This window comes from Hyposmocoma kahamanoa, unplaced genomic scaffold, assembly GCF_003589595.1.
Source record: "Hyposmocoma kahamanoa isolate Upper Pololo Valley unplaced genomic scaffold, ASM358959v1 296, whole genome shotgun sequence".
Lineage (NCBI taxonomy): Eukaryota > Metazoa > Arthropoda > Insecta > Lepidoptera > Cosmopterigidae > Hyposmocoma > Hyposmocoma kahamanoa.
Window position 1 is genome coordinate 515,598 of NW_020653780.1, and position 19,141 is coordinate 534,738.

The 19,141-nt window shown below is 35.4% G+C and overlaps 1 protein-coding gene across 1 annotated transcript in view; it reads left to right on the plus strand.

The window, feature by feature from the left end:
* The window catches only part of LOC113229268 (protein toll-like), a 29,438-nt gene extending 21,843 nt beyond the window's left edge, over positions 1 to 7,595 (plus strand). Inside the window, exons 2-6 of the mRNA XM_026462811.1 lie at positions 4,119 to 4,376; positions 4,616 to 5,657; positions 5,779 to 6,094; positions 6,224 to 6,370; positions 6,496 to 7,595. Coding sequence (XP_026318596.1) covers positions 4,235 to 4,376; positions 4,616 to 5,657; positions 5,779 to 6,094; positions 6,224 to 6,370; positions 6,496 to 7,239 — 2,391 coding nt within the window. The 5' untranslated portion in view covers positions 4,119 to 4,234 and the 3' untranslated portion in view covers positions 7,240 to 7,595. The remainder of the gene's footprint in view (positions 1 to 4,118; positions 4,377 to 4,615; positions 5,658 to 5,778; positions 6,095 to 6,223; positions 6,371 to 6,495) is intronic.
* Positions 7,596 to 19,141: the final 11,546 nt, after the last annotated feature.

A 19,141-nucleotide genomic window follows, 5' to 3' on the forward strand; every position in this document is an offset into this window, starting at 1 on the left:
TAGTTCCTTCAGTAATCAGATACTTCTAGAATAGACCAGAACATTAAGATTATTGCCGCCATTAGTGGCGACCTAATGCCCTTAATTACATATAGTCGTTGTACAACCAAACACACAATTTTTCGTTGAATTTGATAACATTTATGCCACGTATTTCATACTAAATATAGAACATGAACATACCGCTATCGACATTTGAAATTCCCAATCCATATTAAGCTGGCGTAATGAACAGAGATTGGAACAGGCAGAGTATATTTAATTAAACTTCAAGTATTATGCAATATAATGCTTAATACCTCCATCTGAAATCGAAGAATAATTAAAAATGGAAGGCATTCTAATTATACTACCGTCGCTAGTTACACACAGATCATATTTTGTATATACCGAGACACCAAGTGACGGGACGAACAAGTTGTGCGCCTGCTGGTAGACGTCACGCTTGTCAATAACAGCTACAATGCCGCATAGAGCTTTAAATCGCAAAGATCTGAGGGGCACTGCCACTACGCCTGTTACCCAAAGACCCACGTTGTCCATGTGCCTGTAATTTGACCATAGCACCCTTACCTTTCAAAACCGAAACGTGGCAGTACTTCCCTGGACGAGCTCTTTTAAATGAAGGGCCAGGACCACACGGGCCATGGGTTTCGACTCTAAATGCTATAAATAGGTGGTGGGAGCCGAGGTTCTAGTACTTATTACTTTTTATTCTTTTCGCCAGCTCAGCTGCGATTATTTTCTTGTATACTAGAATAAGTTTTGTTATAAGTTTTCCATCGTCATCATCATCAACCTATTTTATAAGGCGCAATGCACGGACATCTTCTATGGAGAGGTTTTTAGATCATAGTTCGCCACCCTAGCCCAACCCAGGTTGAGTACTTTACAAATTCAAGCAGGTTTCATGACAACGTTTTACTTTATGGTTGAAAAAAGGTATAGTTACTAAACAAACACAAAACTTAGAAATAAATGATATCCTGTACATGCCGTGTCGGAGATTCAAACCGTCGACCACCGCTACTTTAACGACATTGTTTTCCCAATCATGTAATATTTTATTTTACTGTAAATAAAATGTAATTGTAATGTAAATGCTCAAGCGTTTCAGATGAATGCGATACAAATATGAACATTGTTATTTTCGTTTGTTTTCGTATTCCTCTTAATTAAAATATACTGAGCACAAATCATTGTACCGATAATTGAAAAATAATAATCGGAACGACGTCGGAATTCTGCGGGTCGAGATAACTGGTTATTGGCACAGTGTAACTAATTTAACCGTAAACCAACTTTATACATCGAATTACAAGTTGAAAAATATGTAGAGTGTGACTCATTTTTTCTTAATTTCACAAAGAAATTGGTTTTTTATTTTATTTGTTATTATTCATTTCACGTTCCTTTCCCATTTGTGAAATATTTGTTATTATTTTCTATTCATAACAGCTGAATCATAGTAGCAGTCTTAGATGCGTCGTAAGAAGTGTACAAAATCCAACCAAACACAAAAGTATCATACATACACAACCTTCACGCCCTTTTCCTATCGGGGTAAACAGAGGCAACAACCTTCCACTTGTTACAGTTCTGGGGCCCTACTCTCGAAGCAGAAGTCTGTAGCTGTGGCCATTTTCCCTCTATGGATGATCTACAGCCTTGAGTTTCGATCGGAGGTAGAACTAAGAATGTATGACGACGCAATATGACAGTTTCGAACGGATCCGTCTTTTCCTTGAGTAGTCCCGTAGGTTTTCCATAGTGAGAAAACGGCCTTAGCTGTGGATTTCGTGCTTCGAGAGTAAGAACCCTAATACGCATTTTTCGCTTTACCAACAAATGCTCTATAATAATAAATGTATATGAAAGCAGTGATGCATATCAGTGCTTTCATATACGTTTGTCGGTTAACGGTTAACAAGTGTATCTTTACTGCGTTTTGGTTTAGTAGGGCGCTGAAATTACAGGCACTTAGGACTTGTCAACTTATGTCTCAGGGTGACAGGCGCAGTGGTAGTGCGCCTCAGATCTTAGCGATTTAAAATTCTGAGCAGCACTGCAACTTTTATAGACTGGCATATCGCTTATCACCAAGCGCATGACACCAAGCGCATGACTTGTTCGTCCCGTCACTTCTATCATAGAAAAGGACAACGAATAATGACCCAAATTTATAGAACCAATACGGAGGAAGACATGAGGAATGGTTCACTTTGGCGTAAATATTTATCGTAATCAGATAGAAGACGACTTTACAATAGTTGACCCAAAATACAACCTTATAAGTTATTGATTTCCCATGTGATATTATTTAAAAAACAATATGTTACACCTAGTTTACTTTACCGAAGTGTATGTGATAACTGTACAATATTCCATATATTTTGTTAATGTTAAGTTATATACAACCTCAGTTTCCACACGGGAGGAAAGGATAGAGATATATTAGGAACATAGTAAGTGAGAGTCCGTAGTCTCTGCCTACCACAATAGAAGATAGACTTGATAGTATGTATATTTGCAACACAAAATGATTTCAGAGTAAAGTAAAATACTATTCTAACGTTTCAATGTGGATTTCCATTAACGTTTGTAAGCAAACAAAGTTCTAGTTATTTTTAGTGAAGTGGGTATAGACCGCATTCAGTTTGCGTAAGAGAAACGATTTCCGTTCCGCCCATTCGCTTAAACGTTACAAACAAAAGCCCGCATTTGCATTGACAATGTCCCCGTTACGTCCCTGTGTTGAATTTGGTTGGTCCATTTTGTGGACTGACTGAAATTGGAGTCATATTTTTGAATAATTTCTTTTAAAATCACATCAAATTTAATTAGATTATGTGACGATTAAATTGTAATAAGTAGAAGAGGAGAAATATAACATTTTCCACCAGTAAAATAAAATAAGATTTATAAAACCGTATACAAAATAATTATTGAAAAATAAGTACAATGAACTACGTTAAAGCACTGTTCGCAAATACTTATACCATGTAATCAGTCAGACAGTTCCATTATATTGCAGCTGCAGCAATTTATCGCAGCGCTTTTTGTGCTGTAAACTATGAATAGCTGAATCGATTCCATGGCACTGGCAGAACAAACTCGACTGTGCATCCGATTGCTCAGTTCATTGGTTTTTTTCAATAACTAAAATATCATACCTACTGCACCATCTTCAATGCATAAACGTTATGTTAATAAATCAAAATAATGTACAAGACAATCAGTAACGTGGTCTCAAGGAGATAAATAAAACGCTTAATGTCTTTCCACAATCACACCTAAGAACATTAAATAATAAAAAAAGATAACCTCAGTACAAAATACTAAAAAAACCGGCCTCAAGAGTCATTCATAGTTTGCCAACCTTAGAGGTGGAATATTTTGTTCAAATTTAAATGAAACCACTACTGAGGTACCCTCTTTCCAACAAAAAATAATCATCATATCAACTGCCTCTGTGGCCGAACGGCTACCATGCTAGACTGTTATGCAGAGGTCACGGGTTCGATTCCCGGGCCGAGAGAAATATTTGTATGGCCTACATTTATTTGTATATGTCCACGGCATGCGCGATAAAAGGTTTCCCTAATCTGAGGCTATGAGCGTGTGAATTGTTGATGTTGTTGTTGATTATACTAGCCACTGTAGTGTCATTTCAAGTGGGATGTAAATAGGCTTAAAAAATGCGAGAGTACGTACAAAAAAAATACAGTCAAATTGATAAACTCTTCCTTTTTTGAAGTCGGTCAAAAAACAGACTCAACAACAAATTATAATTAACATTAAAAGCGAACAAAACAAACAAAAAAAATTAATAAATAAGTGTACATATAACAAACAGCTTTTAAGTAACTAATGAAAGAACAACAACTTATATGTGCTTTAGCAAGTCAAATATTATTTAATCTATAATACTGAAATCAATTAAGTAAATTACAAAAGTTAAGTAAAATCACAAATGGTTTTGCGTCACTCACTACACAAATTGCAAGTGATACATTAAAGACATCAAATGAAACTTTATCGTAATGGAAAGTGACGTTCGCGAATAAGTTCACTTCCGTATCTTAATAAAGTTTACAAAAGGCCGCTTTTGTTCGCAGATTGAATAAGCAGGAAGATGGGAGGAAGAACTGGAAAGTTTGGAACAGTCACGTTACGCGTCGGGGTTAGCTTGAGAGGATTAGTAAAGTAAACAGGATTAGCGTCACATGTAACAATGGGTCACACACTGGCAGCATACATGGTGGCCGCATCGCTTGCACTGCAAGTAATTGGAGCGGCGCGAGTGATGTGTCCGAGTGACCCTAACTGCGTTTGTGGCGGCACGCTCGCCCTCGAACTCAATTGCAACATCGATGGTAAGTGCACTTTGACACTCACGTTCCACAGTGCTCTACCGTTTTACACCCAACTAAAAGTACCTACTTGAAATTTATCGCTCGATGCTCTGTCTCGATCTACTCGGTTTTATAACTCGTAGCTGACTTGTGAAGTACTCCTTAGAACAATTGGATTTTTACTACTACACTGAATGCAATGTCCCAACATCCATTCTACTTTGTTGTTTTCAATATTTTAATCCACAATCTTGTTTCAGGGCGAATAGTAGAGATAAACTTATTACCCAATACATACATAAATATAAAGTGTAAAAATGCAACAACTCTCGACTACAACAAACTACCAAAATGTGCCAATAAGATGAACACATTCAAGTCAGTCAGTTTTAAAGACTGTCCCTTACCATCTACTTCCTTCCAAGAAGTTTTAACAAACATAGGGGTATCGAAGACTATGGCGTTGATATTCCAAAATGCAAAGAATCTGTCGGGGTATTTTGACAGAAAACATTTTACAGGATTGCACAATCTTACAAAACTATTACTATCAGTTAACGGCATCACACATTTACCGGACAATTTATTCATGGACATAAATAAGCTAACTTGGTTAAACATACGCTCGAATAGCATAAATCTTTCAGAACAATTATTTAAGCCGCTTGAAAGGCTGGAAACCTTAGAAATAAGCCACAACCACATGACCAATATATCTTCAAATTTATTTTCACATTTATCATTCTTGAGAAAATTATCATTGTGGCAAAGCAACGTTACTTGGTTTTCTAAGGACTTTTTTACTGGGGTAAATGTACTCGAGGAATTAGATCTAAGCTCCAATGGGTTGAATGAACTGCCTTCATCGATTTTTAAGCCTTTAAAGAAATTGAAGAAGCTGACTTTATTTTCGAATAAATTCTCGTCATTGCCACAAAATTTGTTCAAAAGTAATGATGATTTAGAGACTGTTGTTATTCTGAACAATGACGTCGAATTGAAGGATCTTCCAAAGAACTTGTTTGGGAATTTGCCGAACTTAAAACAAATATATATCCAAAGATGTGGTTTAGTTAATATACCGTACGATTTGTTCGCAAATTCTCCTCAGATCACAAACATATCATTAGCTTACAATGATCTAGAGAAGTTACCAGAATCGATCTTCAACGACCAGATCAATTTATTGGAGCTAGACTTGAGTCACAACAACTTAAGGAACTTGGAACCGAAACTGTTCTCGTCGCTTGTAAGATTAGAGAAACTCAATTTATGTTACAATGAACTCGTGAAAATATCTGGGTAAGAATCTGCACAATATACATAAATTTCATGAAGCGATAACCGTAAATAACTGAACGCATTTACCAAATAGCCTCTTCGTGTAGATTTTTTAAATTCTTATAAAGTGACGTTGTTACAGGTCGACTTTTTCACCTTTACTAAGCTTACTGGATCTCAATATGGAACACAACAAACTAAGGACAATATCATCCTACTTATTCAGCAATAACAGACAGAGAATGTCTATTTCTCTAGCGTACAATGAACTGAGTTTCGAAAATAGAGAGCTGCATAACAATTCATGGATTGTGAACAGGGTTTCACCATTTGCTGATACATATAATTTGAGACTGCTGAATTTGAGCCATAATAATTTCAAGCATATTTTGCAAGACTGGTGGATAAACGGTCATGACATTTTGGATATTAGCTACAATTCTATATCTTCTTTGTGGGTAAGCATTATTAACTCCAAAGCATCCATTTACGAGGTTACTTTTGCTGAGCTCCTGAACATAATGGGAACGATAAAGAGGAAATGAAGTCTAAACATTAAACGTAATGTATTTTCTTATTTATTTCAGGACGATGAAAATTCAACCGCCAAATACGGATACAGGAAAATATTTAAAAAACCATTGAAAGAAGTATGGGTTTCTCATAACGTATTCCAATGTCGATGTACGAATAATGAGTTTATAGATTTTCTACAAGACGACATGAACACAAAGGTCTGTTGTATTTTTTAGATTTTTATTTAAGTTCTCTCTTGCGTTTTTTGTGCAAAGGGATCAACAATTGTATTCCATTTACCATCTTTCTTCGTTTGTTAAAAAGCTGTTTGCTTTGTTCTCAGGTCGTTGACTTGCAAGACTTAGATTGTCCCTTCTGGGCAAGTGGTACTTGTTCGATGAGAATCGTAATTTTAGCCATCATTGTGACAGTATTCGTCACATTCCTGACAATTCTTGCTATTATCTACTTTGATTTGAGAAAACAAGTCTCCTTGACTTTGAAGAAAACTCTATACAATATGTCTCAACAGAATCCTACTAACAATACTGGAAGGGGTATAGTAGTTGAATATCTGGACATGGACGAAGAATTTGTCCTTAATGAAATTCTGCCCGGAATGAGACATTATTTGAAAAATGAGATTCATGTGAACGCTATAAGCAGCAGCGACCAGAATACCAAACAAACTTTTATAAGTCCCGTCAAAGAGATGTACACTACCCTTGTCATATTCTCCCCTAACTACTTAGCGTCACAATACAGATATGTGAACATAAAAAAGATTCGCGGTGAAATGTTGAAGGCGAAAAACACAATTTATGTGTTCGTTGATACCGGAATAGAGGACTTCACGTTCGCATTCCTCAAGGGGCAACGAGACCTGCGAACAACGGTCTTGTGGAGCGGAAAGGACTGTTGGAACACGTTCCTATCGATCACAGCGAGCAGCGACAAGGAGCATTTGGGACGATTGATCAAAAAAATCAACACGGGGAAAATAGAACTAACTACGAGCAAATCTGGCTTATGGCCTCCAGATTCACGGAATATATACGCTTTAGACGCATCGCACATGCAAGTTTAGTTTTGTCTTCTCATTTTAATTTAATGAGGTAAAGACTGACTTCTCCATGATCATTAGTCTCACTCATTCTGGTTTTTGGTGAATACATAGCTGTCAGTGATTCTCTTGCGTATTATAGATAGGCGTTACTGTTATTTACTATAGGTATTTAAAAACTAATTGTGTAGATGAAATTTTTACAAAAGTATTTTATCACGTGTAAAAAGAAATGTAATTTAGTTAAATACTTACTTTTTTCAGCTAAGGTAAACCCCTATTCATTGTTTTGTGGGTAAACCAGTACTTGTTCGGCTCTTGTACTTCAAAGAAGTCTGTTTTAACATAGCAAAAAGTTAAGTGTATGGAATGCGTAATCGTCTGTCTGAGTTTTAAATGTACATACAGTAATAGTATTACAAAACATAAGTTTCAAGGAAACTGCATAATTGTTAAGAGTTGTAAACTGCAGCTTAAAATAAAAATGTATAACTTTACAAACAAAAAACTTGTTTTATTAGAGGAGCATTAAGCAATAAACTATTCAGAATTATGGTTGGTGTAGCAACAGGGATCGTGAATGAAAAAGATCGGGTGCAAACGTGGGAAATGTAACTTGTGCATGACAGTTGGAGGGGACGGATACATCAAAGTACAGGCTTAGTAAGGGGGGAATGTTGGGGTGGCCTTACAGCGGGGTGTTTCCTGATAGAGGCATGACTTATCATTTTCTACCGTAACCTTGCGTCGAGACCAATAAGCAATCAATATAGTATAACTCACTACAACAGTGTTTAAATCAACTGTCACGCACGTAATGATGTTTCAATGTCGATAGAAAAAAAAGTGTAATAAAAATCCTTATACTTTACGGATTACGGTGCTATAAACAATAACATAGGTTTGTAAATTAATAAGTAGTACATTCAGTTTTTTTAGAATAATAATTGAGACTATAAAGGTGCTAGCAATTACATTGATCTACTATATGTTTAAAAACTGCTTATAATGCAAATTTACAGTTATTATAAGAACCTGCTAACAGTAATTCATTTTTATGGTGTTCGCTTTATTTGTTTAAGCACGTAAATAACCACTTTACGATTGGTTTTAATGGACTGTAAAAATAAGAAGGTTGAGAATGAAAATTGAAAACGAAACATCAACAATGTTTTTTCAGAAACGAATGACTGTTTGAAGCCATTGTTACCCATTAATTTATTTCACAAAACCATAAAATAAACTTAGACTGTAACTGTTTTTGTAAATATTAATAATATATCTTGGAAGACGTTGTTAGTTCGTAACCAAAATAAAACACCCAATTACGTAGCAAATAACTTGAAAGAATACAAAAGAAAGGAAGGAAACACACACAGCCTTGCTTTGTAGAGAGGGTGCGGCGGTGCCGGCGCGGTGGCGTCGGCTTGTCGCATTATTTATGCTCGCCCTGAACGTGGCCGTGGTCACATAGTGCACCGTATACATTAATTGGCCATTGCAAATATAGTAAGAGTAAACATAATCTTACTACGACCAAGCACTTTGACGAATAATAAAACCTTTAAGAGAGGTCAGGAGTCCTTGAAAGAAACAAGAATTTTTTTATAATTATTAAAGATACAAAGATCGAACATCCAGAAATGAAATAAAAATTCCTTCGATCCGGCCGGATTCGAACCGACCTCTTCTAGCATACCGTGGCACACGCTATACTAACTAAGCAACGGAACGAACCAGCGGACCTCACGAATTTTTCTATGTGCTTGTTGTCGTGTCTTTGTATTTGGTTTTTCAACGACTTTTTAGTCGTAGCGCCAAATATGAGAAATCTATGAAAGTTTTATCACCCAGTTAGATACCTTTACAGCTATCGGCCCTGGTGAGAGATATCGCTATTCACTGTATTTTAAATTTTTATTGAATTGATATTCAATTATTTTTGTGAAATTACTCCACTAGTTTGTTATAATTATTAATACAAAGATCGAACACTCAGAAAAAATTCCCTCGATCCGGCCGTATTCGAACCGACGTCTTCTAACATACCGTGGCAGACGCTATACCAACAAAGCTAAGCTAAACTAAGCGTCATATTGAATATCAATTCAATAAAAATCTAAGAATTTTTTTCTTAACAAATTCATACATACACGCGTATATCATCATCAACCCATTTATTCGTCCCACTACTGGGCACGGGTCTCTTCTCAGGCAAAGGCTTAGGCTATCTGCTAGCCTGACTCAATGCGGGTTGGGGACTTAACACTTTTTACGAGGTTTGTGAATCATCTTCGACTTGTACGTTTCACCGGCCAAGGCAAATTTCAAATTACTAACTCAGGCCCGAGTTCCATCGAACTCACGGCCTCTGTTTGAGAGACAGTAGTTCAAATCATTACTACCATGGTTCTAAAAGAAAATCAGTACAGAGTACTAAAAAACCGACCTCAAAAGTCATTAATTCCCTATTTTGCCGCCCTCAGGGGTGGAATATTTTCTTCAAATTTAAATGGGAACACTACTGAGGTACCCAAGAAAAAAAGAATCATCAATTCATCGTAACATACATACAAAAAGAAAAAACAAACAGTCAAATAGACAACCTCCTCCTTTTTTATCGGTTAAAAAAGAAATAAATTACCTAAACAAGGAATGTATATACATTGTCTCTACATGTCCGAACCATGTAAGCATCCTTTTTTCTATCTTTGTCACAACATCTTCATTCGTGCCGCAACACTCTCTTATCACACTGTCCGTGATTTGTTCACTAGCGTCACTCCTGGCACAATTCTCATAGCTTTCAGCACTATTACAATTGAATAAAGTATCACGCACACTTTATTGTTAAGAAACAACAATTCCAGCAACGAATGGAAAAAGTTACTTTTTACCACGGGTTAAAAGTCCAACATGACTCAGCAAATTGTAGCGGGAGCGGCGTCAAGTTGTCGCATTATTTAAGCCCATCCGACCTGCCGTGGCGCTCGTGGCCGCACAAGCGCGGTAAATTAATTAGCCACTGCATTCCAAAATGCAGCTGACTCACTATCTACTGGCCGAAACTAATTAAGTACAGAAATTCAATTTCAGGTAAAAAAACATGTGTTTACAACGTTGAAAGTCAGTAGCGATCACGTGAAATACCAAATTTTTTGTAATTATTAAACGAATCGAACACGTAAAAATTAACGTAAAAAACGTAACGTAAAAAATTCACTTCGATCCGGTTGGATTCGAATGAACGTCTCTCAGCAAATCGTGCCAGACGCAATGCCAACTAAGGGACGGAACGAACCAACGGCCCTAACGAATTTTTCCACGGGTTTGTTGCAGATCTTTGTTTTGGTTTTTAACGATTTTTTGACGTAACGCCATCTGTAACAAATCTATGAAAGTTTTTTTTCACTTTGGAAGTACTCTACGGCAAAAAGTCGATAGTCGTCGTAAACCAAAACAAAAACCTGCAACAAATACGTGGAAAAATTAGTGAGGTTCATTTTACAAGGCCAACAATTTACATTGTTGTAGTACTTTATAAATTCATAGTAAACGTATCGTTCTAAAGGTCAACGAATAATTTCATACGTTTGTATGAATACGTGTTGTATCTGTACTAATTTCACTAAAGGTAATGTAGAGGTAGGTAGGAGGTAGCGTAGAGGACATACACACGCTGCATTTGATCATGAATCTACAACGTATGCCAGCTATACTAGCAACCTATAGTACGTAGTATCTAATATAATCGCAATTCGAGAGCAACGTTCAGTCGATTCAATTGCATCTAATCTACTTTCATTGTAATACAGTCGCAACGCAGTCCATCTGCTACTTTACATACCGTGCCAAAGCAGTTTTAATAGAATTCGTGTGACTGCACATTAAAAAAACAAATATATTTTCTTCTAATAGATTCTTTGTAATGTAAATTACTAGAACAAAAATTATAATTTCAGTATAATTGTGACGTTGTTTACGTCACGGTTCTGTACACAATATTAAAAAAACTCCCTAAATAGAAAATGAACAGCTTTAGTATTGTCATAAAGTCGAAACATATTTACCCTGGCATTTGAAATAGGAGAATTTATACTAACTACCAAAAGACAAAAACAAAAACCAAAACAATAGAAATGGACACGATATGTGTTCTAGCTATTTTTAACATCAATTAACTTTAGTCAAAGATAAAAGCTACACCCACGCAATGCCTATTAGAAAAACGCATAAAATTAACGTCCTACTAATATTATTTTATTACCATTGTCTTGAACAAAATACATTAGTGATCTGTCTCAGATGGTTTTTTCTCGAAAAAGATTTTGCAGTTTCGTTTCCAAATATTAGTGTTTTCTATTAAAATATTTATGTGACTTTAGCTGGACAGTATCTTGTAAGTAAAACTGTCAGACCGCGTGCGAATCAGCATACTGCGCACCAAAACACACTTCGTTGACGTTGGTTATAAAGCCGTATGTCAAACGAGCTGTGGGCAAAGACCACCACGGAGTGGATCGAACCAAACGCAAGACGAAGTCGTTGAAGATCCAGAACGAGATGGCACGACGAATTGGACGCGTATATGAGGTCTTGGCCTAGGGGAAAGTAATGGCTGAAAAATGAAAAAAAAGATGAGTGGCTGGTCTAACAGGATTGTGGTAAATTTAATTACTTTACAAATTTTTGCGTGTTGAGTTTTAGGTAAGTCTCATTCATTTTGAGCTCAATCGTATTGGATTTTTTTATTACCACAAATGAAACCTTACTATTGATCACACCACATTCCCATTTTAGAATGAAATACTAAAGTTTGAACACGATTCTGCAAGTTTGAAAACTTTTGTATAAAACCAGGTCGGGGACGTACTACGTCAATAAATATTGTTTATTATTTTCGTATACCTTTATGTACATACTTTCTAACAACGATTACAAAAACGATCAAATGGGATAGAGATGGTATTCAGCTAAGCTGAATACAGAATAATATTAATTTTCAATATTATTATAAATACTTATTGATATTAAATTAGATAATTACAACTTATAAAAAAAACAGACCTCAAAATTTATTTAATAATAATTACATCTATTTGCCAAATTTTATTGAAATCGGTTACCGGAAAGTGAGCAAAACAGAATTTGTCTCCCAGTTTGCCACCCTTAGAGGTGGAACATTTTCTTCAAATTTAAATGTGACCAATACTGAGTTACCCTCTTTCCAACAAATAGGATAATCATAATCGGTTCACAAACAAAGCAATCGCGTAAAATACATACAAAATAGTTTAATTGAGAACCTCCTTCTTTTTTGAAGTTAACTAAAATTAGATAAAATGCAAATTATTAAGACTAAAATATATATGTACTAACGAAACACGAGTTAACGAATAGAAAAGTGAACAAAATGAAAAGACACTACGTTTCAGCAAACGATTGTCATAGGCCGAGTTTTACAAAACGAACACTACCCAAGTTTAAGCAAGAAAATAAATTCAGCTTTGAATTTAATAAATTAAGATTTTTCCTAACTTCTTGCTTAAACTTAGAGAAAGTTCGTTTTGTAAATACAAAAAAATGCTTAGCTGCACCGTGGCTTCGCCATATTTGCCTAGTCAAAGGCAAAGTCGTTCACGTTACGAGAAATTCTGTTTCTAAATATTCGTGCATGATAGAAAGAATAACTCAGTTACTTAATAAAAGGTTGCCTCCTAAGTTTTATATCCTGAGATCGACATCCATCACCGTTACACTACCGAATCGCGTACAGTAATATTATCAATTTTTGCTTACTTTAAAGGTGATGGTAAACATTGCAATATAGTTATTTTTGATACAAGTGCGGAAAGTTAGTAATTTTTCACGAGTCTCGAGGCAAGACTCGAGACATGTGTATCAAACGACGTTTTTTAATACATTTGCAAAAAAACTACATTGAAAGTAAAATAAAATAGTATATTTTTTAGTGGCGCGGCGCGCGTAATACTCACATCCGATCATTGTTAATACTTAATCAGCCAGAAAAATATTTTGGTATTTTTAAATGCAACCCGTTGTTTTATAAAACACCTATGCAATTTAAACAAATAAGATGTTTGTAAGGAAATATGTTTTAATGACGAATGACTTAGGTCACAAAGCACATAAATATTAAATAAATATGCAATCTCTTTGGTTTATGTTTAAGTCTTGAAACAACAGTAAATTAAAAAAAAATTGAAAGTAAAAAGCACTAGTGCGAAAAATCCAACTTTCGGCACGATTTGTAGTACGAAAAATGTCACGTTTTGAGCAACTGTATTAAAAACATATTTTAGTAACAGTAGAACTCATGTACTGAATTTTTTATGAAATAATTCCACTAATTTTTATTATGATTGTTAATACAAAAATTGAACACTGAACATTTTTTTCGACCCGATGGGACTTGAACCCAAGACCATAGTGCACCGTAGTTTTGCTCTTACCAACTGAGCTACGGGTCAAGTTATCGAGTTGTCAAAATTCTCCTATGTGTTTTTGCTAAAGATCTTTGTACTGCGTATCCTGCGCCGCTAGTGATATCTAGTGAGATATTTTACATAGAACTCCTTTTGAAAGTGTTCGTCCAGGGAAGTACAGCATATACTCTCCATATCTATTTTTGCCGCCATATGTCAGCATTACTGCGTTCCGATTTCGAAAGATAAGTATGTGCTGGTGAAATAACAGATACATGGTACTAATCAACTTTATGTCTCAGAGTGACGATGGCTGAATGGGCAATCATTATGGGTGTGTTGCTTACATTATTACGAAACGGAATTCCGACTGTATGGGGTCAGCTTTAGTGTTACTCAATCTATACCAAAACGAGACCAACCCCAGTCCTGGTCTTAGTCTCGCTCTTATTGTCTTGTCCATTGCTACTAATTGGTTACAAATTAATATCAATATTGATGCATCAACATCTAACGCCCATGGCTGTGTTTACTATGTAAATGTGATAGTGTTGGTTTGTCAAATTTTCTATAATTCAGTACCATATACCACAGTAGCACATATAACACGAGTTTTAGTAAATTGTCTGTGTATACAACAAAAGTACGGCTCCTGATGGTTTTAACACCCTGTCGAACAAATACGTCTATCCGCGTATTTGCATTACTTTGGTAAATGATCTGTTCCTTTCTAAATTGTAACATACTCTAAACCCAATACTTTAACTCCAAAACAAAAACAAATGAAGGGTGAATTCTTTGTTTTAACTTAGAATTTAACAAATTACGTCTCAAAAAGTACCTACTCAAGTTTTGCGCTGTAGATAATTTTGATGATGAATGATGAACTAGTGATCCGAGCACATCCTATCCCCGACAAAGAAGCTGTAACAGTAGCTTTCGGTTAATCCAATTTTGCCAACACTTTGGTGTCCTTAAACGATTTCATTCCGGCCAGGGCAAAGAATTCATTAACTGCGTTATGAGACGAATAATGAAATTATTAGGTTCTAGTCAGATTTTTATTACGGCATACCACCCACAAACAAATGAAGCTCTCTAACGTCTGCGTGGTACACTTCGTGTACACATGTATAACAAAAGTCGCCTTAAAAATTGAGATCAAACAATTCCATTTGTTATTATGTGTTACAATACCTCTATCGATAGTTTTATGAGGTATATTCTCAAGTAATTGTACGAAGAAATAGTGCGCCTGGTTGTAAGAAATACTTACCATCTTGATACTCATAAAAAACAAAATATCTCCATATAGAATAAAGTACTCATAACTCTTTGAAGAGCTGTGTGAATTCCCCAACCCAGCAGCGGCCAATGACGTTAAGCCCTATTCTTTGAGAAGACACGTTCCGAGTATACATGCTGTCCCTTTCGTCATTAACAGACGTGTCTAGAAATTTTATCGTAATGTAGTTTACTAGCGTGACTTTAGCGTACGAATTACTCAGCTTTGACTTATGTCGAACATTTTTAATGATTCATAGAAAGAACCAAAATTTTTATTGCTTATTATCGAGTACGAAATCAGTTAAAATGATTTCTTATTATATCCCTTACATTGTTATACAAACTCGTCCTATTCATACGTATATATACAAATACTTGCAACATTGACGAAGATTTTAATAAAGCAACTCTACAAAGGGTCGCACAGAATAGCTTCAAGGATATTGACCTATAAGTTTAATGACGACTGTGTAATATAGCTGCTCATCCCACGAGACTGAGCGAATGAATCTCAATCACTTCGCTAGACTCCCCGAGGCTTCTCTTCATTATTTAGTTAATTTTATCCGTCCTGGAATGGGATTAATACAGCAATGCTAAATAATTTACATCGCCCTTATTCCTTGGAGAAAATTTGCAGAATTTGAACAAAATTAACAAACAATTTGGAATACAATCAAAAAAGCTTGGAATATGTTTCATTAAAGTTGTACCTAACAAGAAATATATACTCCATGACTTAAAATATTGTGATTGATTTAGCAGTTTCTTACATATCTTTCACGGCAATTAAAATATTAAAAAGCTTCGTAACAAAAGATGTGTATGTCGGAGTACAATCCTAAGCTCCCTTCAGCAGTCTCCACGTTGAGGGAAACACTCTCGTCGCTAATTTATAGTCAGGAATTATTTGATATTTGGCCGATTTAATCTTCGTTATCAATTTGTTCAGACGACGGTGAAATAATAACGTCAGTTGATATCAATTAAACCGTTTACTCATTTTTTACAGTAATTCGAAATTCGAAAGTACAAAAAATAAATCAGATTAAAATGGGTTTTAAATACCACGCGGCAAATTCACAGGTCACTTTGAGGCAACCTCAATTATGTAATTTTTACTTATTATTAATATCTAAGAGTGGTATAACACGTAGCTATTTGTATTTGCGAATTTGATATACTTACAAACAATCACCATTTGTAGTATGAGTGACAAAGTATTTGTTTTGTTTGCCTATTCAACAAATACAGTAAACACCACTTTCTCTTTTGCACACTGCTGTCCGTTTAGAAGTTTTGTTTTCACTGTCTTGGATTGGCTGGAAGAGATCTCTTTTGAGATAAGTCCACCTTTGTTCACCTTTTGTATAATTAATATTTCTTTGGTATTTGTATGGTGCAATAATTAAAGAATATAATCATATATTATATACGAGCAAACGCGCCTTACCGCACTCGTGTCGTGTCGTTGTGACAGTTTTTCGACGTTTATCAAAGAGGTCACAAAGAGGTCAAATAGGCAAGTACGCAAGTTACCGGCCATAATATGGAGAACTGGTCATGAAAAGTATTCGTGCGTTTGTTATTTGATTTCTTATTTGGTTTCATTTTGGTAGACGATCACATCTGTTAGTATTTGCATGTTAGGCTAAACATCGGATACTTTTCCATGTACAACGAATACACAATGTGACGTGCCGCCATAATAGACAATTATTTGTTCCAATATTTGTACAAATGTTGTTTGTTTGGACAAATAATCGTCTTAGGTTGTTTGTTGTGTTCTATCCATTACGGGTTGTGACAGTGAGGGATATGTATTCACATAGTCATCAGAATCTGAGACATTGAAACTTTCGACTTGCCTTATTTTATTACACTCATTATTATCATTATTAATATTATTATGATATTTTTTAAATTATTGGTGGCATAAGTGATTATCTACGTTAAATAAAGCCAATATTTTTTTTTATAATGTTTCTTTCGTAGACCTCATTAAACGATCAAATAACATTCAACGTGTCGTTTATAGGTCACTGTTCATTTTATTTTTATTGGAATGGTACAGAATGCAGATTGAGACTCTATTTTAAAAGAATACAAAGGAAAAACATCACTACATCTGCATTCCAATGACAACAATTGTACACAGGATTAAGAAACAAAAAAATATATAAATAATATGAATTTGTAAATTAAAACAGAAACCCTAAGCAAAACAAACATCATTCAAAATAAAAACTGAAATATGTCGAAGTCTACATATCTATCTTAAAACACTAAATTCAAATTCTTTCATATTATTTTGTTCGCGTAATATACAAACAACAAATTTATAAATAGCACGTTCAAACCGAAAAAATGTGTCGGGGTAGGGTGCGCCACCGATAGACACGGCGCAATTATGCGTTGTCTTCATTCCTAGTTAACCTATTATGAGTTCAACGAGCGACATACAAGCGATACGCATACGGCGTTGTGTAGGTTCGTGGACTGCTTGACGCTGTTCTACTGAAAGCGGACGCATTCCACACAGGCCCCTCGATTCGAGAACGACATCCAATCGAACGATTCGGTTAAAATATTGAAGAGTTCTGAATCGGGGTCCTGGTGGTCTACTGTCGTTCTCTGTCCGATATCCGTCCGAAACAATTACTGACAAATAAGTAATAGTCGACCAAGTTAAAAAAGACTATGTCAAGTATGAAGCTTCATTTCCATCATGCGTGTTTATAATTTGGTCTAGTATTACTTATTTGAAAGTAGGTTCAGCGTCCTGATTTCGATCCAAATTGGAATCGACCCGATCGGGTAGTCTCGAAATCAGATGGGTTTCTGAGCGAGAAGATGAACCGTGATTCGTACTATATATCTTTCGAATTTGTGATTTTATTGTTCCGATTAGAAATGTCAAAAGTTTCCGATCGGCCAGTTGTGAATTGCAATTATGCGCCTCGACTCGGAAAAGACGCAGTTTCCGATCGGGAGAGGCAATCAAAATCAAGCTACTAATCTCATTACTAACAAATTGTGTACATCTAATTTACGATATTTCACATAGACTAAACGTTGATCATGTTCGATGTAACAAAGTATTTTGAGGCAAATCGAGCCCATGAAATCTTTTCATTAAAAACTTATGCACGATAGTGTTATCTACATATATGCATTCAGTTAATATGGTATGATAAATTCTAGTGTTTCTTTGTGCAAATATTTTTGTTTATAATGTTACAGTACCAATTACCTGGTCTCTAACTAGGGAATTTCCTTCACTATGAGTAACAGAACAACGGAATTCAATCCGGGGCACTAACCGAAATGTCCACACCGGTATCAATTGCGAAAATTTTCTGTCCTAAATTGGTCCTACCAGGAATCGAACCCGGGACCTCGTCATCCAACGCCTGCAGTATAGACCATTGTATCGCCGAGGTCGTCATGAAAGGTCGATATGAAAATATAATTGACGCTATCAAAACAAGTATATAATAATTATTTTATTTAGATGCTATTTTCATCATATTTAATATACTATAAATTTTTTTTATGAAAATAGCCTACAAATTTGTAAAATTGTATCATTTAAAGTAATATTGTAGAAAAAAATATAATGTTACTCTACTTTTGCGTTAAAAGCTTCATTGAACCCAAAACATTTATGTTTAGATGGCAATACAAGGTGGTGTGATGGTGATAAAAGGTTTCATCGTATAGTGGTCTGTTATTAATTCGTCACAGATTGTGTATATCACACAATATTTTCTCGTCTTTGTTATTAGACAGTCATGGCCCACGATCTGATAAATCAAAACAACATTTGTTTCCCCATTGCAAATGTAGTCGCGTCACGAATTCGGAGAATCTGGAATTCAAATTAGCACCTAATTTAATTCCGATAATACTAGTAATTTTGATTGTTACGGAATGTCTATTGAACATTTGGGAACTTCGTAGAGTAGGTAGTATTGATGAGGCGACAGGCCTTTGATAAATTTAAACTTTATATTCGATAAATAGCTACTATTTTCGTATGTTTTTCTTGTAGCTTCACATTCAAGGTCTTTTCCCAACGGGGGCAGAGATCACCTACCACTTGCTACGATCCTGAAACACATCTGCCTGATTAACACGCATCAATCCTTTCATAAGGGCATTCTTGAGCTGGCCTTTCTTAAGGACGTCCT